The 20,879-nt window shown below is 49.7% G+C and overlaps 1 protein-coding gene across 1 annotated transcript in view; it reads left to right on the top strand.

Annotated features, from left to right (window-relative positions):
* Positions 1 to 20,879, top strand: part of INPP5D (inositol polyphosphate-5-phosphatase D) — a 101,138-nt gene that overhangs the window by 25,810 nt on the left and 54,449 nt on the right. The window contains exons 3-4 of the mRNA XM_005882944.2: positions 17,227 to 17,377; positions 19,672 to 19,843. Coding sequence (XP_005883006.1) covers positions 17,227 to 17,377; positions 19,672 to 19,843 — 323 coding nt within the window. The remainder of the gene's footprint in view (positions 1 to 17,226; positions 17,378 to 19,671; positions 19,844 to 20,879) is intronic.

The raw sequence follows: 20,879 nt of genomic DNA, 5'->3' as shown, positions 1-20,879 counted from the left end.
ATGTAATTGCATTGAATGTATGGGTTAATTGGAAGGTCACTCAGATCCTTATAGCACTGAGCTCTCCTATTAGCGAACATGGCATCTCTCTCCATTTATTCAGATGTTCTTTTTTTATTTGTAAAGATTTTTTATTGATTTTTACAGAGAGAGGAAGGGAGAGGGGGAGAGAGAGAAACATCAGTGTGAGAGCACTACATGGATCCCCTGCCTCCTACACACTCCCTACCAGGGATGGAGCCCACAACCCGGGCATGTGCCCTGACCAGGAATCGAACCAGCAACATTTCAGTGCATAGGGACAATGCCCAACCAACTGAGCCACACTGGCCAGGGCTGTATATTGTTCTTACATCTTCCCTGTTACTGGGTGTGAAGTATTTTTAGTGACTTTGGCAAACAGAAAACATGATGTTTTCTGATTGGGTTTTGTTGATGTCTAGGAAAGTTATGGTTTTCGGAGGGTGTTCTTACCTGTATTTCTGAATTAGCTCACCAGTTTTAATCATTTTTGTTGTTGTTGTTTTTTAAATATGTTGTTATTGATTTCAGAGAGGATGGGAGAGGGAGAGAGAGATAGAAACATCAATGATGAGAGAGAATCATTGATCGGCTGCCTCCTGCACGCCCTGCACTGGAGATTAAGCCTGAAATGTGGGCATGTGCCCTGGCCAGGAATCGAACCATAACCTCCTGGTTCACAGGTCGACACTCAACCACTGAGCCATGCTGGTGGGGCTTAATCTTTTTTTTTAATGTATTTTTTTGGCTTCTCTGGGTACATGATCTTGTGACCTGCAAATAATGATCGATTTGTTTCTTCTTTTCAATATGGTTAATTTGGGGAAAGGAGAGTCGTTTGGGTTTGTTTCACTCTGGCTGGACCTGCAGTGCTGTGAGGCAGGTCAGTGGCAATGGCATTCATCATTGTCTTGTTTCTGATGGCCGAGACGTTTCTGCTCTGGAAGGAGGATGCCAATCAAAGACGAGGAGTAAAATGAGAGTGCCAAGAGGAGGGCATCCACCAAACCATGTCCACCTTGGAAAGGTGGAGTAGATGGGAAGCTGCTAAGTACTTCCCAGTGGTCGGTGCCCAACGGGACCTTGTCTCTGACCTAGCCCATTGGTCCAGACCACTGAGCTCTGTTTCATCTTGGTTCTGCCTGTCACCCAGCATATTTGAGATGGCCCCTAGCTTGGTGATGGCCACACATTGGTAAGCCCACCTCCTAGATCCTAATCTGAACCACTGATGGAAATGAGAGGGAGAACCCAACAGCACCAGAAACCTATATCCAGCCTGACATTGGTGTAGTCGCATCCTAGCCCACATTCCTTCAAAAATCACAGATGAATATCACAAAATGCTCTATTGAAATCTATATATATATTATGTCAAAGAGCACAAATTCATAGCCCAACTTATGTTGGGTTTGGTGTTATTTGCCTGACATATGTTTTTAAAAATTATGAGCTAGTTTGCCCTAACTGGTTTGGCTCAGTGGATAGAGCATCGGCCTGCGGACTAAAAGGTCCCAGGTTTGATTCCGGTCAAGGGCATGTACCTTGGTTGTGGGCACATCCCCAGTAGGAGGTGTGCAGGAGGCAGCTGATCGATGTTTCTCTCTCATCGATGTTTCTGACTCTCTGTCCCTCTCTCTTCCTCTCTGTAAAAAAATCAATAAAATATATTTTAAAAAAAATTATGAGCTAGTTAAAAGCATTTCTTAGAGTTCAGCGATTTTATATAATAGTCTGAATTTTCAGCTTTCCTTGAAAAATTTGAACATCTGGTAACCTTAGACCTATATTACCCCCTCGGGATGTAACAGAGTATAGTGGAAGCATCCCCTTTTCAATGAGGCATTTCTCTTCAATGTGCCACAGTCCCCACCTCTCCCTACTGCCTCACTTCCATACTGTTCCACTGGTTTACATAATCTGCCTGGCCTCTGTCGGCAATTGAACTGTAATCTCTATCAGATGCAACAGATGATCCAATTCATTAGGCTAGCAAACATACATTGACCTGCTATTATGTAAATAAAATAAGAAAAACAAGTTCACTTGACTTGTTCTGTTCCCAGTGAACTCCTGCTGGTTCTTAGGATCACTCCTTGCTTTGGCACATCTTACAAACCCTACTCGTAGTAATCTGATCTAGATTCATGCCTGGGGTGGACATAATGCTCACTCAATTATAAACTACAGAAGAGCCGTCTTACCTATTGTGAAAATCACAGCTTCGCTGGCCTGCCTTCAGCCAGCTGGTCCCCTCCTCTTCACTCTCTGCCAGTTGCGAGCACCCGTGGTTGAGCTCTCTCACCCAGACTTCTCGTCCTCCCCTGGGATGAGGCTTGGATTTTGTAGAGCAGGTATAGTGGCATTCCCCTTTTCTGTCTGGGGCTTCGGTCCCATGACAGGAGTGCCTTATCACTTCCTCAGAGCAGCAGGAGCCTGCAAACGGTGACTTTCAGTTCCTCTGCCGGGCACATGTTTACCAGAATCGGCCCGTCTACTCCTGATCAACTACACAGAGCCTCTCTCCCCAAAGGTCTAGAGTGAGCCCTGCTGGGGAGCTGGAGGATTCACATTTGTCACTCCATCTTACCAACACTCTGCTATCATCCCTTTCCAGCTTCTCCTAGTCTCAGACAATCCCACCTACCCATGAAGGCAGACTGGAAGCTTCCCATTTTCTAGGCTTTTGCCATCTTTAAGTGAAAAAGTATTTTTCCTAACTGAACAGTAACCCCCTCCACATTTCCCCCAATGAATTATTACCCATCTTGTGTCAACGATATTTTTTCCTGACCCAGTATTTCTTCTAGGGGCCATGCCGACAGAAAGGTCCGTGTGCAGAAAGGTCAGGCTGGGGCCTGTAAGAATTGAAGGGATGATTTTGCCTAAGTAGTCCATGTCGCTGGGCTACCTGCAGTGGCAAACATTTGACAACCAGTTCCCCAGGGAAGAAAGCAAAGCCTGATTTGCAGTGGTTGCCAATTTCTGCGGTGTAAATACTCTCACCATGGTGGCCACATTTAACAACCAGCTCTTGGTGTTCTGGAAAAATTGGGTTTTGAGCCAGCACAGGTTGGCACAAGCTGGCATAAGCCAGCAGCAGCTCACACCAGCCTGGGTATTGTAAACGCATACTTGCTGCTGTCCTGGTGAAGTCTGCATGCTGCTGGGACTGTAGGTGTCTTTATTAGAGACTCTGGTGGCTCATTAGCAGGTTAATAATCACTTCTGTCTCACTTGGAGCCCGTTAAATCCCCAAACCCTTGCTTATAAGTTATTTTCTTCCATTTTTCCCATCCTTTTTTATCACATTTGGGGAGGATATATATATATATTTTTTTAATATGAGATATAGAGAGTTAGAAACATTGATCAGCTGCCTCCTGCACACTCCCTACTGGGGATGTGCCCGCAACCGAGGTACATGCCCTTGACCGGAATCGAACCTGGGACCCTTGAGTCCACAGGCTGACGCTCTATCCACTGAGCCAAACCAGTTACGGCTAGGATATATTTTTTATACCTGACTCTTCTACTTAATTTTCCACTCCTCTGAGCATCAGTGGTTTTTTTTTATCTGAAAAATAAGAGTTGATCATATATTAGCATATTCAACACACAGCAGGGACACAGCAGGTGCTCCATGCTGATAATGACTCTTCCTGACTGAGAGCCTTGCCCTGGATTTATATGAGCACCTTCTTGCTATGTCCTCATATGGCCTTTCCTCTGTAGATACCTATATGAGCTTTTTAAATCCTCACCCAAGTTATGCTTTTACTGATTTTAGGGAGAGTGGAAGGGAGAGGGAGAGAGAGAGAGAAACATCAATGTGAAAGGGAAACATTGATCAGTTACCTCCCGTCCATACCCCGACAGAAATCGAACCCACAACCTGGGTGTATGCCCTGACTGGGAATGGAACCCACAACCTTTTGGTGTACAGGATGACGCTCAAACCAACTGAGCCACACTGGCCAGGGATATATGAGCTCAATTAAACATATGGTTGAGTAGGACTTAGAATCTTCATTCATGGATGAGGAAATTGGCTGAGCCTTAGAGAGTTAAATATCATATTCCAGGTCACACAGCTTGTTAGTGGTGAGGTTAGGATTTGAATTTGTAGCTCACATGGTGTTTTTAAAAAGTTAGGTGGAAGCATTTAAAAATCTGAGATTTTATCTAAGAATCTGGATTTCTACCTTCCCTTGAATATTCTGAAATTCTAACAACTCTAGGCCTGTTACCCCATGGGGATAAAACTGGAGCTAAGTGGAAGCCAATCCCTTAGAAGGGACATTTCTTCAATGTGCCACAGTCCCCAGCTCTCCCTAGTGTCTTACACCCTGCCTGCTTCACTCGTGTCAGGCTTCAGATTTTGTGCTCCTACTTATGGACCACACTGCTTTCTAACTAAATGTTACTTCCCCTTGCCAAGTCCTTCCTCCATACTTGACCAAGGGAGAAACAGACACAGAAGATTTTGGTAATTCAAGTCCAATCAGAAAGGTCACAACAAAGTGAAGAACCCATCTTTCGCAACCGGGCCACATGAGCAAAACTGCTGTGCGGCAGTGCAATCTCACTATAAAGCAAGGTCATTACCACTGGTTTGATCCTTCTATCCCCATAATGCACTTACATAACCCTTCCTTTAGCAAGCAACTGTTTGAGTGGGTGTCTTTATTTGAATGTGTTCTTTTAAAGTGTTTATTGCTGTTTTGTGTACATGCATTTTTAATTCACTGAGGTGATTTCATAGCTTTTATTCTGATTTCTACTTTCTTCATTTAAGGATCTTTTAAAGAGCTTCCATGTGGCTGCGTATACATTTAATCTTTGTTTCTGGCTGCTGCATAGCACCCTATGTTCTCCTTGAGCACACTTTACCTGTCTGCTGTCCCAATAGTGGGCACCCAGTTTCCCTCCAGATCTCTGCCACCACAAATTTGTGATGACCCTCCACATAGATGGCCCAACGTGAGCCAGGGGTGAGATCACTGGGTCATAGGATATACACATATTTAATTTGTCTACATTGTGTCTGATGGCTCAGCAGAATGGCTGCACTGGTCTGCACTCCTGGGATTCTCTATAAAACACAGACTTTAAGGGGGGATTGACAGGAGAGAGGACTTTAAAATATATAACATCCATTAGTTCAAAATAGGCTTGCTTGCCTCATACCCGGGTGCCAGAACACAGGCAGAGAAATCAGAGAATGGCAGCCTTTCAGAGTCCAGGAGCACAGAACTTACAGTGAAGGATACAAAGTCCCGGTGCTGTCACATACAGGGAAAGTCACTTGGCCCTTCTGAGCCTCAGTTTCTTTATCTGTAAAATGGGAAGACCAACAGAAACTTAAGTCAGGTTGTTTGGATACTCAAAAAATATTCATCTTTTCATTCATTCATTCTCAACATGAAGGTAAATACATGAGGCATTTTGTAAATGTTGGGTTTTGTGTGTGCCCAGTCTCATTTAGGGCATCTTTTTTCCTTTGTCACTGGCTAAAGGATTCACAGGGCCAGAGGCCCAGCTACATGGTGGGGCTTTGAACTGGTCTGTGCAGAAGTTAAGGCAGGATGTGTGCTGAGCCCGGGGCAGGGGTGGGGCCGGGGGGAGGTGGGAGTATTGGTCCTCACAGGTAGTCATGTTTGGGAAGGAAGCTAAGGAGTACAAATCTGATCAATTCCTCCATAAAGTGGGGAGGAGTTCCAGATTCTTTGCTCTTGGTGAAAGGCCTGAAGATAAACCCTTGGATCAGCTGTTGAGGGAGGGCTTGAAATAGGCAAGTAAAAGGATTGATTTGAGAGTTGACCATCATAGGTCAAGTTCTCCCAGAAGCTGACCCTGAGCTTGGGTACCAGTAATTCACTAAAGAATGGCTTCCAGGAGAACCAGTAAGAGCGAGAAGGATTCAGGACAGTGGAGAGAGGCCAAGCAAAGGTGCATTTTCAGGTGAAGTCTCAGACCTGCCTAATCCCACAAGGAGCTCTGAAGTGTGAATGTACCTTAGGATTTGTCCTGCATTGAGGCAAAGAGCTGGGCTTTTGCACATACACTCCAGGCACATGTTGGCTACCTGGGGTGGGCCCAGGGAACATAGAGCTCCCCAGTTTCTTCTCAATGTCCCTAGGAATGAGGTTGCCCCAGTGCCCAAGGATAATCATTTCAGGTTACAGGTTGAAGCCTTTAGTAGCGAAGCACAGAGCCCCCAGAAGAGGGAGGTTGGGAGCACAGAGCAGTAAGGGATCTAGAGGAACAGTGTAGGACACCAAAAGCATTCGCTGAAGGACCTAACTATAGCCACAGATTTATATGAACACCCAGACTTGGCACAAGCTGCTCCCTTGCTCTTTGTCTAGACAACTGCTACCATCCTTTGCATCTCAGCGTAAGTGTTGCCTCTTTAACAAATAATTTCCTGACCCACTTGGCTAAGTCCCCTTGTAATAATAACCTCCCAAAGTGTTGTCTTCCCCACACAGCCTCTGCACCTTGTAATTATTTACTTCATTGTTTATTGTCTCATGTCTTATTTCTGGATCTGTGTGGATCCCTGCTGAATGCCCATGGCTGAGCCCCAGGTGGGGCACATGGTAAGAGGTAATAACTAGGTGTGGGCTGCCTGTGGCTAGATGAGCCCCCGGGCTCTGGTTTATTCCAGCCCTGCTCAGGTGCAGGAGGTGGACTGGGGACCTGATCCTAAATCACAGAGGGCCTACATGGGGAGTGGAGGGTGACATGGGGCAGGTCTCTGGTGGCCACAATGGGGTTCAGGCTTGTCAGAAAGATGATGGGGCCCAGAGAGGTCTGATGGCCTACACAGAGGAGGAGATTGAAGAATGGGGGCCTCTAGGAGACTACATGCTGGGAATGAGGACACAGAACTTGAAGATTTGTCCCTTGTGGGGGTGAAGTCCTGCTAATGAAACAAGTTGTATGACACTAAACAAGTTACCAAATCTCTTGAAGTTTCAGCTTCTTAGTGGATAAATGGAGATAATTATGTCATAAAGTTTCAATAAGAGGAAGACTCAGGAAAAGTCCATTCTTCCCTTCAAATTTGTATTTATCAGTGTTTGCTGTGTAACAAACACTCAAAAATCTCAGTAGTTAACAAACATTTATTTTCCTCTCCTGGGTCTGCAGGCCAGCTGTGGCTGGCTGGTCTGGGCTGGGCTCTCCTGGACTCAGCTGGACTCCAGGTTTCTAGTCAGGTCCAGGTCTGCTCCTCATGTCTTTATTCTTAGCCCACACTGAAGGGCCGGAGGGTCTCGGGGACAGATCACCGGGGCCCAGGAGGGGCAAGCAGAAACCCACAATACCTGTGAAGCCCAAAGTTTAGAACTGGCACTTTTGCCCACATTGCCTTGGTCAAAGCAAGTCGCATAGCCAAGCCCAACCTCAGTGGAACAAAGACATGAATTCTTGAGTGCAAGATGTCGCAAGGTGCCATGATGAGGATGTGGCTGCAAAGTTCTATAGCAGGAAAGACGCACTCTGCCACTGCCTCCTCCCTCCTCTCCGGGCTTCTGTTTATGTGAGCTCTTGGAGAAAGCACAGCAACCTTTTCCATAGTTAGCTGTCAACCTGACTGTGATGCTAGGTGTGAGGCATACATTCGATTGTGATTCTACTGACAGAGAATTCATCCTCTCCCGGCATCTTCACTGTGGGCTCAAGGTCCCCAGATGAGAGTCCCACTGTCTACACACCCAGACCACAGTGCTGGCAGAGAGCATTGTCGTGCCCTACCCCCTTACAACGACTGTGGTGACACCACCAACCTCAGAGGACACATCTCAGCACTGTCATTTCAGTACCAGCCGAGGTGTGAATTTCCCAGCCTGTAGCTCCTTTGATGTCAGAGGTTCAAAGCATTTTGTAAGACACTCAGGTCTTTGAGGAAAGCTCAGCGCTTACTCCCATGCACAGGTATCTGGGAGTGAAAGGCAGAGATTTGGGGCTCCCAGGGGGATCCCAGCTGACAGGTGACAAAGCAAACAGCCTATGGGAGCTGACCTAGCATTGAGGTTTCCCCACTGGGAGAGTGCACTGGGCAGGGCTGCTGTGGCTGCCGGCTCTGTTGGAGCCTGGTGAGGGATTACAAGTCCAAGGAAGGGGTTAGCTCTGAGAATCTGGGAGGGATATGAATTTCGAAGTGAGTACAAAGCCTATGCCAAGTTGTTCTGGGAAGTCTGCCCAAAACAAAGCAAGAGAGAAGCTGAAGAGCCCAGCTTCTGAAAGTGGGGGCTGGAGGCAACGTGGTAGGTGGGAGACGCGCCTGCCAGCTGAGTGTAAGACAGAACCCACCGAGTTCCAAGCCCACCAGTCCTGGTGGAAAGGGTCCTGTGGGCAGCCTGCTAGGAGCAGAGAGCAGTGATGTTCCACTGGCGACAGCTGGTGGGTGGGGCTGGGCAGGCTTAGCAGTTTCCACTTTCTTCCTTTAAGCTTCGTGCCTCCTCCCAGAGCCTTCGAATCGCTCCCTTGTGCACAAAAAGGACTTCGAATGAGCCTGGTGTCATCTTTCAGCCTCTCCAAGCCCTAGACATGTGGTTTTGGGGACCCTGCCATGGGGCAGGCCAGTGGAGGCAGGATTTGCACAGACAGCAAATGCCAGCCTCTGCACCATCTCCACCAGCATCACAGCCTGGAGGGCAGGCCTGCTGCCTCCCAGGATACAAGCTTCTCCCACATGCCGGTTTCACACCACCCAACCCACCCCTGAGCTGGAGGCTTGAGTCTTTGGGAGAATCTCTAACTGCCTGGTTCTACCCGAGCTGGCAGCTCCTACACCCCCTCCTGTCTAGCTAGCAAGTCGTGGATGCCCACCCACAGCCTCTTGGTTTTTTTTTATCTTGAAATGTCCCCTGAGTTTCTGCTCTTTTGACAATGTCTCTGACCACCCAGGCAAGTTGTAGATGTCTCTGAGACTCAGTTTCCTCATCTATACACTGGAGCTATGGTAGCCACCTGTGATATTAGATAGAATATAAATTAGATAACATACCTAGCACACCTGGCCCAGTTCCAGTTTCTTCCATTTGGCAGGGGGAGGGGAGGTCCTCAACAGAGAAGAGCCAAAGAGGAGACCCTTCAGATGGACCTTCCCCTGCCCCAACACAGGACATGGCGAGAACTGTGTGCTTGCCACCACGACCTACATTGTGTCCTAAGTGACTGATTCAGGGGACCAGTCACTGTTTCAAAACAAGACCTGAGGAAAGGTGGAGACCCCACTCCCCTGGACCTGGAAAGTCCTCATTCCCCACCCACCTCCTCTGCCCATCAATGCCATTCCAGCCCACAGCCTTCCAGCCCACAGGCCTATACCAGGCCATTTCCGAGATGTGGCAGCTCCAGGCTCTGCGGTCTGACTGCCAAAAAGCAGCCCCCTCAGAAGGTTCCAAGAATAGCTCTGGGCCATCCTGGAAGACCCCTCATGTGCCCTCCACTGGCCGGCCAGCTGCAGGAGCCACATGGCATTGTTCCTCTCTCCTTCATCAGCTGCTGCTTGTGTGGCAAGACACTTGAAGAAACTCCACACGGCCCCTGTGCACCATGAGAACGCCAGGGTTCCTGTCCCTGCCTGGGCTCTGTGCCAGGTGCTTAAAGCTCTGTCCACCAGTCTGCCAGCTTTGGCTCCCCAGAAGTCCAGATCTAACACACCTGGCCCAGTCCTCTGCCTACCCCCACCCTCTCAGTCTCTCGCTTTTCCTAGTTATAAAACAGAACCTGACCTGCTTATCCATGAATGGGACTTTTACAGAAGCCCAGCTCAGCCACACAGTGCCCAGGGCACCTGATTTCCGCCCCAGCCCGCAATACCTGTGTGATCAAAGCTGGTGCTGCCCCTCCCCTCTGGTCAGTGTCAAGAGCTCTCACATCCACCCAGAGGCTGCACCCACCATGTGGTTGGTTGTGGGGCTGTGGCTACTACCTCACCTCCGTCCACATGTACCGGGAGATTCTGTGATTGTCTTTCTATTTTTGGTATGTGAATGTTATTATGGTTATCTGAGCCTCAAAGATGTTTCCAAGATATTATTTTTGTTCGGAAACCTCTGGAAGGATATAGACCAGGAATAAAATTTAAAACAAACAAACAAAAACAGCCCTAACTGGTTTGGCTCAGTGGATAGAGCGTAGGCCTGGTGACTGAAGGGTCCTGGGTTCAATTCCGGTCAAGGGCATATGCCTGCGTTGTGGGCTCGATCCCCAGTAGGGGGCATGCAGGAGGCAGCCGATCAATGATTCTCTCTCATCATTGATGTTTCTATCTCTCCCTCCCTCTCCCTTCCTCTCTGAAATCAATAAAAATATATTAAACAACAAGAAACAACCTGATGCTTTTAGACAAAATGCCTTTTAAACCCGTCTAACCTTTGGGCATGCGTGTGTGTGTGTGCGCGCGCGTCTGTGTATGTTCACACATAATTAAATGAGCTAGGTTACAGGAGCTACATTTTTATTGAACTTATTGGGGTGAGATTGGTTAATAAAATTATATAGATTTCAGGTGTACAATTCTATATACATCATCTGTATATTGTATTGTGTGTTCACCACCCCAAGTCAAGTCTCCTTCCATCACCATTTATTTCCCTGAACCCTCTTCTACCTCCCCACCCCCTTCCCCTCTGGTAATCACCATACTGTTGTCTGTGTCTATGAATGTTTTTTACGTGTGTTTTTTATTCCACCTTTTTCATCCAGACCTGAAACTCCCATCCCCTCTGACAGCTGTCAATCTGTTCTCTATCTATAAGTTTGTTTCTATTGTGTTTGTTAGTTAATTTTGTTCATATGGTAGCTCTGTTTTTAATTTTTTGAGGTAACTTTATACTGTTCTCCATAGTAACGACACCAGTCTACATTCCCACCAACAGTGCACAAGGGTTCCCTTTTTTCCACATCCTCACCAACAGTTGTTTGTTGATTTATTGATGATAGCCATTCTGACAGGTGTGAGGTGATATCTCATTGTGGCTTTAATTTGCACTTCTCTGATGATTACTGACATTGAGCATCTTTTCATATATCTATTGGCCATCTGTATGTCCTCTTTGGAGAAGTGTCTATTCAGGTCCTTTGGCCATTTTTTTAATTGGATTGTTTGGGGTGTGTGTGTGTGTGTGTGTGTGTGTGTGTGTGTGTGTGTGTAGTTACATAAGTTCTTTGTAAATTTTGGATATTAACCCCTTGTTACATGCATCATTGGCTGATATGTTCTCCCATACAGCGGGTTGTCTTTTCAACCAGAGCGCCCACAGAGGTTCGCCCTTGCCCTCTGCCCTCCATGCTCACTCTCCTGCAGGGGCCTCGGCTGCTTCTGCCCAAGCCGGCTTCATGGTGGCGGCCGGGAGTGTGGGGTGATCAGGTCCTAGAGACAATCTTAGAGTTAAACTCTCATCTTGCAGTCAGTCTCCCTTGGGGGTGTGAGAACAGCTCTTTGTGTCCTGCAGCACTCGTGGACGGTTAACGTGCGGACTCGTCTTCCATCTTCAGAGGGCGCTCCTGGTTCTCGTCTCACCCACCCAACTCTTCACCTCTGGGTGCACACTTCTGAGAGGGCCGGCCTCCTCCTCAGCCTGTTCCTACTTGACCTCCATCCACCCCGCATTCCCTGGAGCCATCCTGTTTTATTACAGCGTATAGCTCAGAAAGGTGTCCCCATTGGCCCAGCCAGAGAGGTCTGAAGGCCTACACAGAGGAGGAGATTGAAGAATGGGGGCCTCTAGGAGACTGGGGGCCTCTAGCTGACATGTAATCACTGTCCAGGTTAAGATATAGATAATTTCCAACCTCTGACAGTGAGAGGTGGACGGGAAGGTGGTGCCCAGCCCCCACTGAGCTGATCTCTGAGTGGAGGACACACTGCTGGGCCTCAGCTGAGGGCCTCGGGGGCAGGAGTGATGCTCAGGGCACAGGCTGGGCGCCTCTCTGCCCCCTCTGTGCGGTGCCTCCGTGGATGGGTGGGAGCCCCGGGTCTGGGGGCTCTGAGCCTGAAACCAGCTCTGCCCTCCCCAGTGCCCCCGAGGCCTCCAACACCTTTCCCACCTCCACAGAAAAATAGAGAAGAATGGCATCAGCTACCCACAACCACCCTTGCCATTCTCTCCACAGCAGCCAAATGGTATTGTCACCCTGCTTAAGACCTTTCTAGTGGCTTTCTTATTGAATGTGGAAAAATGCTTTGCCACAGTGGGATAATGATACTTAATAGTTTTCAATCATTTGTAAAATTTCCACAGTGCTTGTATATGCTTGTTAATTTAAAGCTAAGGCTGGCAGAACCTTGAGGAGGGTGTTGTTCAGTGCCCCTCGGCTCCCACCCGCTCCTGTGCGGGCTTCCCCCTGCGAGGTGCCTCTTTCGGTTCCCATTTAGGACAGCGGACAGTGCTGGAAGTAAAATTACCCCTGGGAGAGCTCAGCCTGCCAGCCTCCCTGCCCCTCCCCGACCTTTGCAGGGTGTCTGAAAGTCACAGGCCAACAGCTGTTTCTAGAAACATAATTTCTCAGAATTCACAGCCCAGAGCCTCCAACAGACTGGATGTTAGCTGTCCTTTGTTCTGAAGACCCCGGAGGTGGTCTCTTCTCCAACCCGGGGGCTGGAGGTGGCCCTCTCCCCTTGCCCTGTACCTTCCCCAGGAGTATGTACCTGGGTTGGCTCAGGTGTGAAGCCATCAGGAGAAAGGGCCCCTCCCTACAGGGCCCCACTTGGAATCCACGTCTCTGTCTCCTGCAACTTTTCAACCGTCAGGTCAGTTTTATGCAACGTGCCCATGTCCCCAGACAGCCACAGGGCCTGTCGGTACCACTGCAAGGGGTCTGGGGGACTAGATGAGGCCGGGCTGAGCAGGGTCTCATTCCTTCCAGGATTTCTAAGCTTATGGGATGCAGGCCCAGCCGGGCTTGGTGGGGAGCTGTCTGCAGGGCCTTCATGGAAATGACCGTGCTGGAAAGATTTTAATGGGAGGCAGGAGAAGAGATGGGTATTTTGTTTCACCATCTGAGCTAGCCCTGATCACATTGTGTTCTGTGTGACTTTTGGTGATGAACATCAATAAATTCATGTCCATTCTGTTGATCTCATAAACCCCGAAGGGACGTCTGCTCTGTGCCTTGCACATCGTAAGTTGTTAACAAGCCGACTGAACTAGGAAATGCTGCTCTTTGCTGTTCAAAATGGCGCCTTGGTTATGTGCTCTAGGTACCTGCCGAAGACAAGGAGTTCGTTCCGGTGCCGGGAGAGTTGTCACAGAGCAGAAATGCAGTCACCCGTAGGCACTGCCCTGGGAGTGTCTGTCCCTGTGCTGGGCTCACGTTCACAGCGAACGGCTAGGGTGTCAGGGTTTCCTTCTCTGTTTCAAAATGACTTGATAAATCTCTTCAGGAAGCCAGTGGCTATGGAATGAGGAACAAAGTCTGGAGGCCTTGACCGTTAAGGATCATGGGCCACCCCCTCCCTGGCAGCAAATGTGGTTCCCCTCCTGGTGTGAGCACTGACTGTGCTTGCAGGACAAACAGGCTCGCCTTCCGTGGACTTGCCGTGCTGAGTGGCGGCTGTTTGTCTGGGCCCCTCCTTTCCAGCTGGGCTTGGCCAGGGGGAGCACAGCCAGGTGTTGAGAAGGTGGAGGCCATCCTGCCCGGCTCCAGCTCCAGGGCGGGTGTAGCACCTGCAAGGCCGTTCTCTCCAGTTCCCATGCCTCCCCCTCCCCTGTGGCCTGTCCCAGGGTGGTAACTGCTCCCCGGTGCTAGCTCTGGGGTGTGGCACCCCTCTTATTGGTATCCCTACGCCCTGTCCACTAAATTCTCCCCAAACTCCCCAGTTTCGTGTGACATCTGCTTCCTGCCAGGACTTGACTGATACACATGATACTTCTTTTGGACATTTTGCATTTTAAATGATTGAAAAGGCAGTGGTGAGGGGAGGGGTGCTCCCTGCTATCTACCTTCCCCCGTGCCCTTTCTCTGCATGCCCAGTCCCTGACCTGCCTGGGGTACAATCACGCCATCTCTCCTGGCTCCAAATGCAGCAAGTCCATCCAACCATTGATTGCCGAGCACCTCCAACTGCCAGGTGCTGCAGCACCATCTGGGGTACATCAGGCGACAGGTGCACAGTCAGGTGGACAAGCACTGGATCATCCCCACGGAGCCCTGTGCTCCCACCAGCCCATGGTCAATGCACTATTCACCAGAAGGCCCCAACTCCCGCCTCTCACTTTGACTGGCAGGTTTGTTAGGCCACGCCCAGGTGTAGCTGCCCTTTCTGCAGACCCAGAGCCTCGCTGGCCCCCTCCCTGCCCTCTTGGCCATCCTGCCTTGACGGAGGGTCTTTCTAGGCCCCGCTTAGGAATAAGAATTCCTTGACTGGCTGCTCCTGTCTGTGCAGGGCCTGTGGAGCCCCCATCACCGGTCTAGACTGTACTCCTCACCCACCCACCCCCAGTCTGGGCCTCCGGGTCCTCGTACCTCATTGTATCTGTAGGGGTTAGATTAATTTTATTTATTTGGGGGGTTTGGGTAACTTTAGAGTGTTCTATTATTCTGCATGCTTAGTACACTGCATATTTCATCAATTCTAGAACCTTTATCTTTTCATGTCTCTGAAATAAAATGTGTCCACAATTGACGGTGCATGGTAGTTTGCATGTTAGCGTTTTAGCAGTATGTAAAACAATGTCTTAGCACCAGCACCTTAAATTCCCACATCCTACGTGCTCTCTCACACACCTATTCCCTGGCTGAGAACCCTCTTCCAGACTCACACACCCTTCGTTTCACTTTGACTTTCTCTGATATTTTCAAATCCTTTCCCCACACGCCTAAAGGCCTGTCATCGCTAGCTGCCCATTGTTTGGCAGGATGATGCTTTTATCACGACTGCTTTAATGAAGTCAAGCTCATTGATCTTGCGTCATAGCAAATTATTTTTGTTAGTCTGCTCATTTTTGGTGCCGAACCTATTTAAGTTACTTTCTAGAAGGCCTGGCTGCCCCTACTCAGATATTTCTGGTTCAATAATGCCTGAAGGAGATTGCTTAGCAGGGGGCTTTGTGAAAACAAGAGAATTTATTAAAAAGAACTTTTAAAAACCCTTTTGTTAAACTTTCTACAAATGTACTGAATAACTTGAGCTGCACACTCAAGCACACACACACACCTTTCCTGCACAGATTTAGACACGCATACTGTGTATGTGCACATACAAACACACTTGGAGAGAAAAAGAGAGGCCAAAGGGAAAGCCCTGAGTTAAGCTGAGAGAGGTTGAGGTGGGTTCGTTGAAGGCAAATGTACCCTCACTGCAACGTGGGGTTGACCACCAGGAATAAGGAAGGGTTGGGGACAGGTCTGAGTCCTGGTCCAATCCCCGAGGTCTGGGTCTGGGTCATCCATCCTAGTCTTCTCTCCCAATGCCTCTTACCTGTAGCCCTGAAGACCCTCACACCAGAGCACCGCCCCATCCTCCCTGCCGGGCCCAGTCAGGCTAGGGCAGGAGGTACCCAGCTTAAAGGTGAATGAGTCACGACGACCCAGCCACACACAGCCCTAGACCCTGCTGGTTCACCAGGGTGGACTTTCCACCCCCTCCCTTTCTGCCTATTGGCCTCCTTTCCCACCAGCGATGGGACCCAGTCCCTTCAGTCAGAAGGCAGCTAGCAGTCCCTAGGGGAGCAGTTGGACCCCTGACCTCCAACTCCAAAGATGGCACCTTCTCAACTCATTTTAAAATCGCATGACTGTCTTTGACCTGATGGTGGTTATGATAACAAGGGTGAATCACAGGCACTCAGTGTTAGGACCAAGGGTGCTGTGCCCCTTCGAGGCCAGGGAAGCCCCACCAGAGAGGGGCACCTCCTTGGCACTCATCCTTGTGTCCAGGCCCCTCTCTGGAGCCCATCTGCATCTTCCTCCCCTACCCAAGGCTGCAGCCCTGCTCAGCATCTCCCTGGCTGGATCAGGGACACCCTGCGTCACTCTGTCTACCTTTGCCCTTTGTGCCAGAGGGAGGGGAAGTCCAAGATGCCTGTGGATTTCTGGCTGGGCCAATGGGGAGATGACAGTGCCACTCTTCGAGACAGGAGATGCCAGGCAAGGAACTGGACAGGGATGCTCGATAGGACACTGGGACCTGTTGGGTAAGGAGCTGTAGGGTACAGCATTGATGAGAATGTAAGTCTTCTGCTGGGAGTTGTCCCATCCACCCTGCTGCCTGATAACCCCTCAGGGGGAACCAACAGGGGCGGGGTGGGGTCTCAGCTAAGCAGAGCCTCAGCAAGAGGAGCTGACTGCCCCTGGACCTCCTGGAATTTCCTGCTGAAGTCACAGAACTGGAGGAAGAACTGGCCCCAGGGCATTTGAACACCCCTGGGGAATTGTCACCTGGCTCCTCTGTCATCAGCCACAGAGATACAAATCAGGGAAGATTTTTGTGCTAACTCATCTTCTGGGCTTTGATAAAACAGAAGTATAGTAAATGAAAAAATATAGGAATAAAAGCCAAATAATTGCTAGAATAGATTTTTCCTGAATTTAAAAATAAGTGATTTTTTTCAGAGGGGTGGAGGGATAACTTCTCCGCCAAACACACACACACACATACACACACACACACACACACACAGAGAGAGAGAGAGAGAGACTAGAAAAACATTCCAAACTATTGAAAAGTTCTCTCAAGGTTGTGGGGTTACAGGTGATTTCTATTTTTACCAAAAAAAAATCTGTATCTTCACACAGACAATAGGGTGCTGAAGGCCTGGGGTGGAGGAGGAGGGGGTAAGCTGGAGGGGGTCCATGGGGGAAGGGGACATATGTAAGACTTTCAACAATAAAAAATTATTTTAAAAAATTCTGTATTTTCTAATTTTGCCATAATGAAAATATATTACTTGTATAATAAAACACTTTTTAAAAGAAAAGGTTTTTTTTAAACTAAAAGAAAAAAATCTTTCCAACTGTCCTATTTGTGCCTTTCGCAGACTGGCTCTTGAGGGCTGCTGATCACAGGATGTGAGGGTGTGGGCGTGGCAGGCAGGCAGGCCCAGGGCTTTTTCTGGATCGTGGTCGCCCCCTGGTCTCTGCTGCAGGTGGCCTCAGCCCCCTGGTCTCTGCTGCAGGTGGCCTTTGTGGTTGGGTGATGTCCCAGCCAGTCAACCATGCTTCTGTTTGGGGTTCTGTCCTCAGGCATCTGAAGGTGTCCCCATGAGGTTCTTCACCAAGCTGGACCAGCTCATCGAGTTCTACAAGAAGGAAAACATGGGTCTGGTCACCCACCTGCAGTATCCCGTGCCACTGGAGGAAGAGGACACCGGCGATGAGCCAGAGGAGGAGACAGGTAGGAAGGAACACCGGGCAGAGGTGGCGTGTTTCTCTCACTACAAGTGTTCATAGATTAGGTGGGTCTGATTATCAGGGGGAGAGAGTGTGACACAGTGGTTAAGGACAAGTAAGGACACAGGCTCTGGAGCAACATAGTCCTGGGTTGGACTTCCTACTCTTCAGCCTCTTAGCTGTGTGACCTTGGGTGAATTACTTAACCTCTCTGAACCACAGACTTCTCTTAAAGAGACAGTAAAAATAATATCTACCTCTCAGGGTGTCATCAAATGAGTCACTAAACATAGAGCCCAGAGCCTAGTACATAGTAAGTGCTCAATAAATGCAGGTGCCATCATCATCAAAATCATTGGCTGCATTTCACTGGGAAAAAAGTGAAGGAGGGGAAATCCTTGCTGCTAACTGGAAAGGAAAGAAAGGTGTTTCTTTTTGTCATCATTAAAATAAAATAAAATGTACAGACCCTTAAAAGCATGTGTGAATCTGCCCTGCCCTGTAAGCCACAGAGGGACAGACAGAACAGCACAAGACCCGGCAGAGAAGGCCCTGCAGTTGGCAGCACACCTGGGTGGCACCCTTCTCTTCTGTTCCCCCTAAAAGTTTACTTCCTAAAAGAAAACCCTGAGATACTGAATTGAACCCTACAATTGAGAAGCTCGGGGCTCTTTCTAAATTCCAGGGCCTGGAAACAACCAGGCCCCCCAGGGTGGCCCCCAAGGGAGGGCAGATTAGAGCAGAGACACTGAGGTCCCTGGCTGTCTCCCCTCCTGTCCCTGGCAGGCTGCTGCCAGCCATGTACTAGACACCCTTCTCATCCCACTGCCATGGGCTGGCTTGTGGGTCCCCACCCACCTTCTTCCCTGCTTCCTGGCAACCCACTTTGAGTGGCTACACAGCTCACCCACTGTCTCTGAGGGTGAACTCTCAAGGCGGCCTTATCAGCTCGGTGGAGAGGGCGGGGCCAGGCAAAGGGTTTCCAAAAGACCACAGCCATGGAGGCTGAGGGGGACCCGGGCAGGCCATGTCTCTTCTCCCTCCCTCAGCCCAGTAAGAGGTGCCCTCAGTGGTGAAGTAGTCAGAGTCGACCTGTCCATGTGTGAGTGCAGGGTCACTCACCAGGGCTGTGCCACAGCGAATGTCCCCCAGACGTCCCCCAGATGTGCTTGCCCTTGGCCTTGACACTGAGCGACCATCCTGCAGAAATGCCCTCCACACGAGTGTCCTCACTTGCCTTACAGCCCCAGCCCAGCTCTTCTGCCCCTCTGGGGATGGCCATCTGAGAAAGTCCCGAGACCTGTAAGAGCCAGAAGGAGAACCAGTGTCTGCCAACTGCAGGCTTTACTTCCCCAAATGAAGCCCAGGTCTCAAGGCGCTGCAGTCCCCGTGGAGCTCATAACAGATTCAACCATCTAAAGAGCCAGAGAGCCCCACGGGAGAGGAAGTGAGGGCTGATCCTTTCAAGAGGTAGCTCTGTGGCCAAGGCCGTGGGGCGGCCATTTGGTGTGCGAAGAGGCTCAGGCAGGAGGTCCTGGATGCAGGGGCTCAGGACCCTCGCCCATTTGCGGTGTGGAGGGTGGAAGTCCTCCTGAAGGTGAATGGGCAGGAGTTTCACTTCCCAGGCCAGTTCAAGTCATTTGTGTCGTATTTCAGTTCCCTTGTGAAGGAAGACCCCTCAGTTGCTTTATTTTATTTATTTATTTATTAGTTAATTTATTTATTTATCTGTCTCTGAGGACCTGGGGTTCAGGGGAGAAGGAGGGCAGAGGCTGGAGAGAAAGCAGAGAAAGGGGGCAAGGTAGGAGAGGGATGAGCTGGTGTCGGCCTGCCTGCTCCCCACCCTGCTCCTCCTGTTCTGGGAATGGGGCCTCTCTCTGCCTGGTTCAGGGCCTGCTTCAGCCTGGAAAGCTGGCTGTTCTGCTGAGCTGCCTAGGGTTGCTGGCTCCACCTGCCCAAGGCCAGGCACTCTGCCTGGCATGGCCATTGGACTCCAAATATCAAGTGTTTGCTGGGTGCCTCAATGGGACAAACCATGCTAGGCCCCCCGAGCCAAAGACCACTAAGACTGGGCCCCTGGCCTCAGTGGGCTCCCCGTCCAGTCAGGGAGGCAGTGAGGGGACGGGGATGGCAGGGGCAGTGTGGGCACAGATGGGTTCTGCAATTGGGTGCAGTGGCCTGCGAGGTCACTGCTCAGAGGACATAGTGCATCAGCTACGCGGCCCTCTCTGTAGGCGAGTGATCCAGAGAGAAGCTAAAGCTTAGTCCGAATGACATTTCTGCTCTTCTCTTGGGTAGAAGGTGTTCCATCTCCACCTGAACTGCCACCGAGAAACATCCCTTTATCCGCCGGGCCATGTGAGGCCAAGGAGGTGCCCCTCTTGAGTGAGAATCTGAGAGCCACCGAGGTCAGCCGGCCGAGCCTCTCTGAGACCTTGTTTCAACGACTACAGAGCATGGACACCAGCGGGTGAGTCTCCACCTGGTGGATCCCCTCAGAGGCCAGCCTCAGAGCCACAGCCCCCTCAGAACTCACTCCTGGAGGTACCCCTTCCACCCCAGGACAGGTGGTTGTGCAGCCCACTGGCCCGCCAGAGGGCATGGTGTGTCTGAGGGAGCCCAGCTCACCTGGTGGCTCCACTGCATGGGCACTGGGTGGCCCTACTCAGAGGCTCCGTCTCACAGCCCAGCAGTGTGGCGGGAGCTGGCTCTGGAATGACGTACATCTGCTGCCATCGGGGTGGTCCAGACTTAGGGACCTGTGCTGAGACTCCCTCACTGGGACTTGCCATAAACTACACCCAGCATCTTTCCATCACAGTGCCTCTAGAACAGTGATGGCGAACCTATGACACCCGTGTCAGAGGTGACACTCGAACTCATTTTTTTGGTTGATTTTTCTTTGTTAAATGGCATTTAAATATATAAAATAAATATCAAAAATATAAGTCTTTGTTTTACTATGGTTGCAAATATCAAAAAATTTCTATATGTGACACGGCACCAGAGTTAAGTTAGGGTTTTTCAAAATGCTGACACGCCGAGCTCAAAAGGTTCGCCATCACGGTGCTGTCCTCTCCTCTGTTTTTACTCTTTTTACTTATGCTCTCCCCTCTGTCTGAAGTGCCATGTCCCCTGCATGTCACCAGACTGACTCTTGCTCCTTTAAAAAGACTCAGCTCAGCCCCTACCCTCATTCCATCCCATCCCAGGCTAGGAGACTTCCCTGGAATCCCGAGTCCCTGCCTGAGTCACCGTCCCAGTACTTAACCCTTTGACTGGACTTGGTGATTTCTCCCACTACCAGGGGTGGGCAAACTTTTTGACTCGAGGGCCACAATGGGTTCTTAAACTGGACCAGAGGGCCGGAACAAAAGCATGGATGGAGTGTTTGTGTGAACTAATATAAATTCAAAGTAAACATCATTACATAAAAGGGTATGGTCTTTTTTTTTTAGTTTTATTCATTTCAAACGGGCCGGATCCAGCCCGCGGGCCGTAGTTTG

The sequence above is a fragment of the Myotis brandtii genome, unplaced genomic scaffold, assembly GCF_000412655.1.
Source record: "Myotis brandtii unplaced genomic scaffold, ASM41265v1 scaffold744, whole genome shotgun sequence".
In the NCBI taxonomy this organism is placed as follows: Eukaryota; Metazoa; Chordata; class Mammalia; order Chiroptera; family Vespertilionidae; genus Myotis; species Myotis brandtii.
The sequence above is the reverse complement of the archived record's forward strand: the minus strand, read 5'-3'. Positions and strand labels throughout refer to the sequence as shown.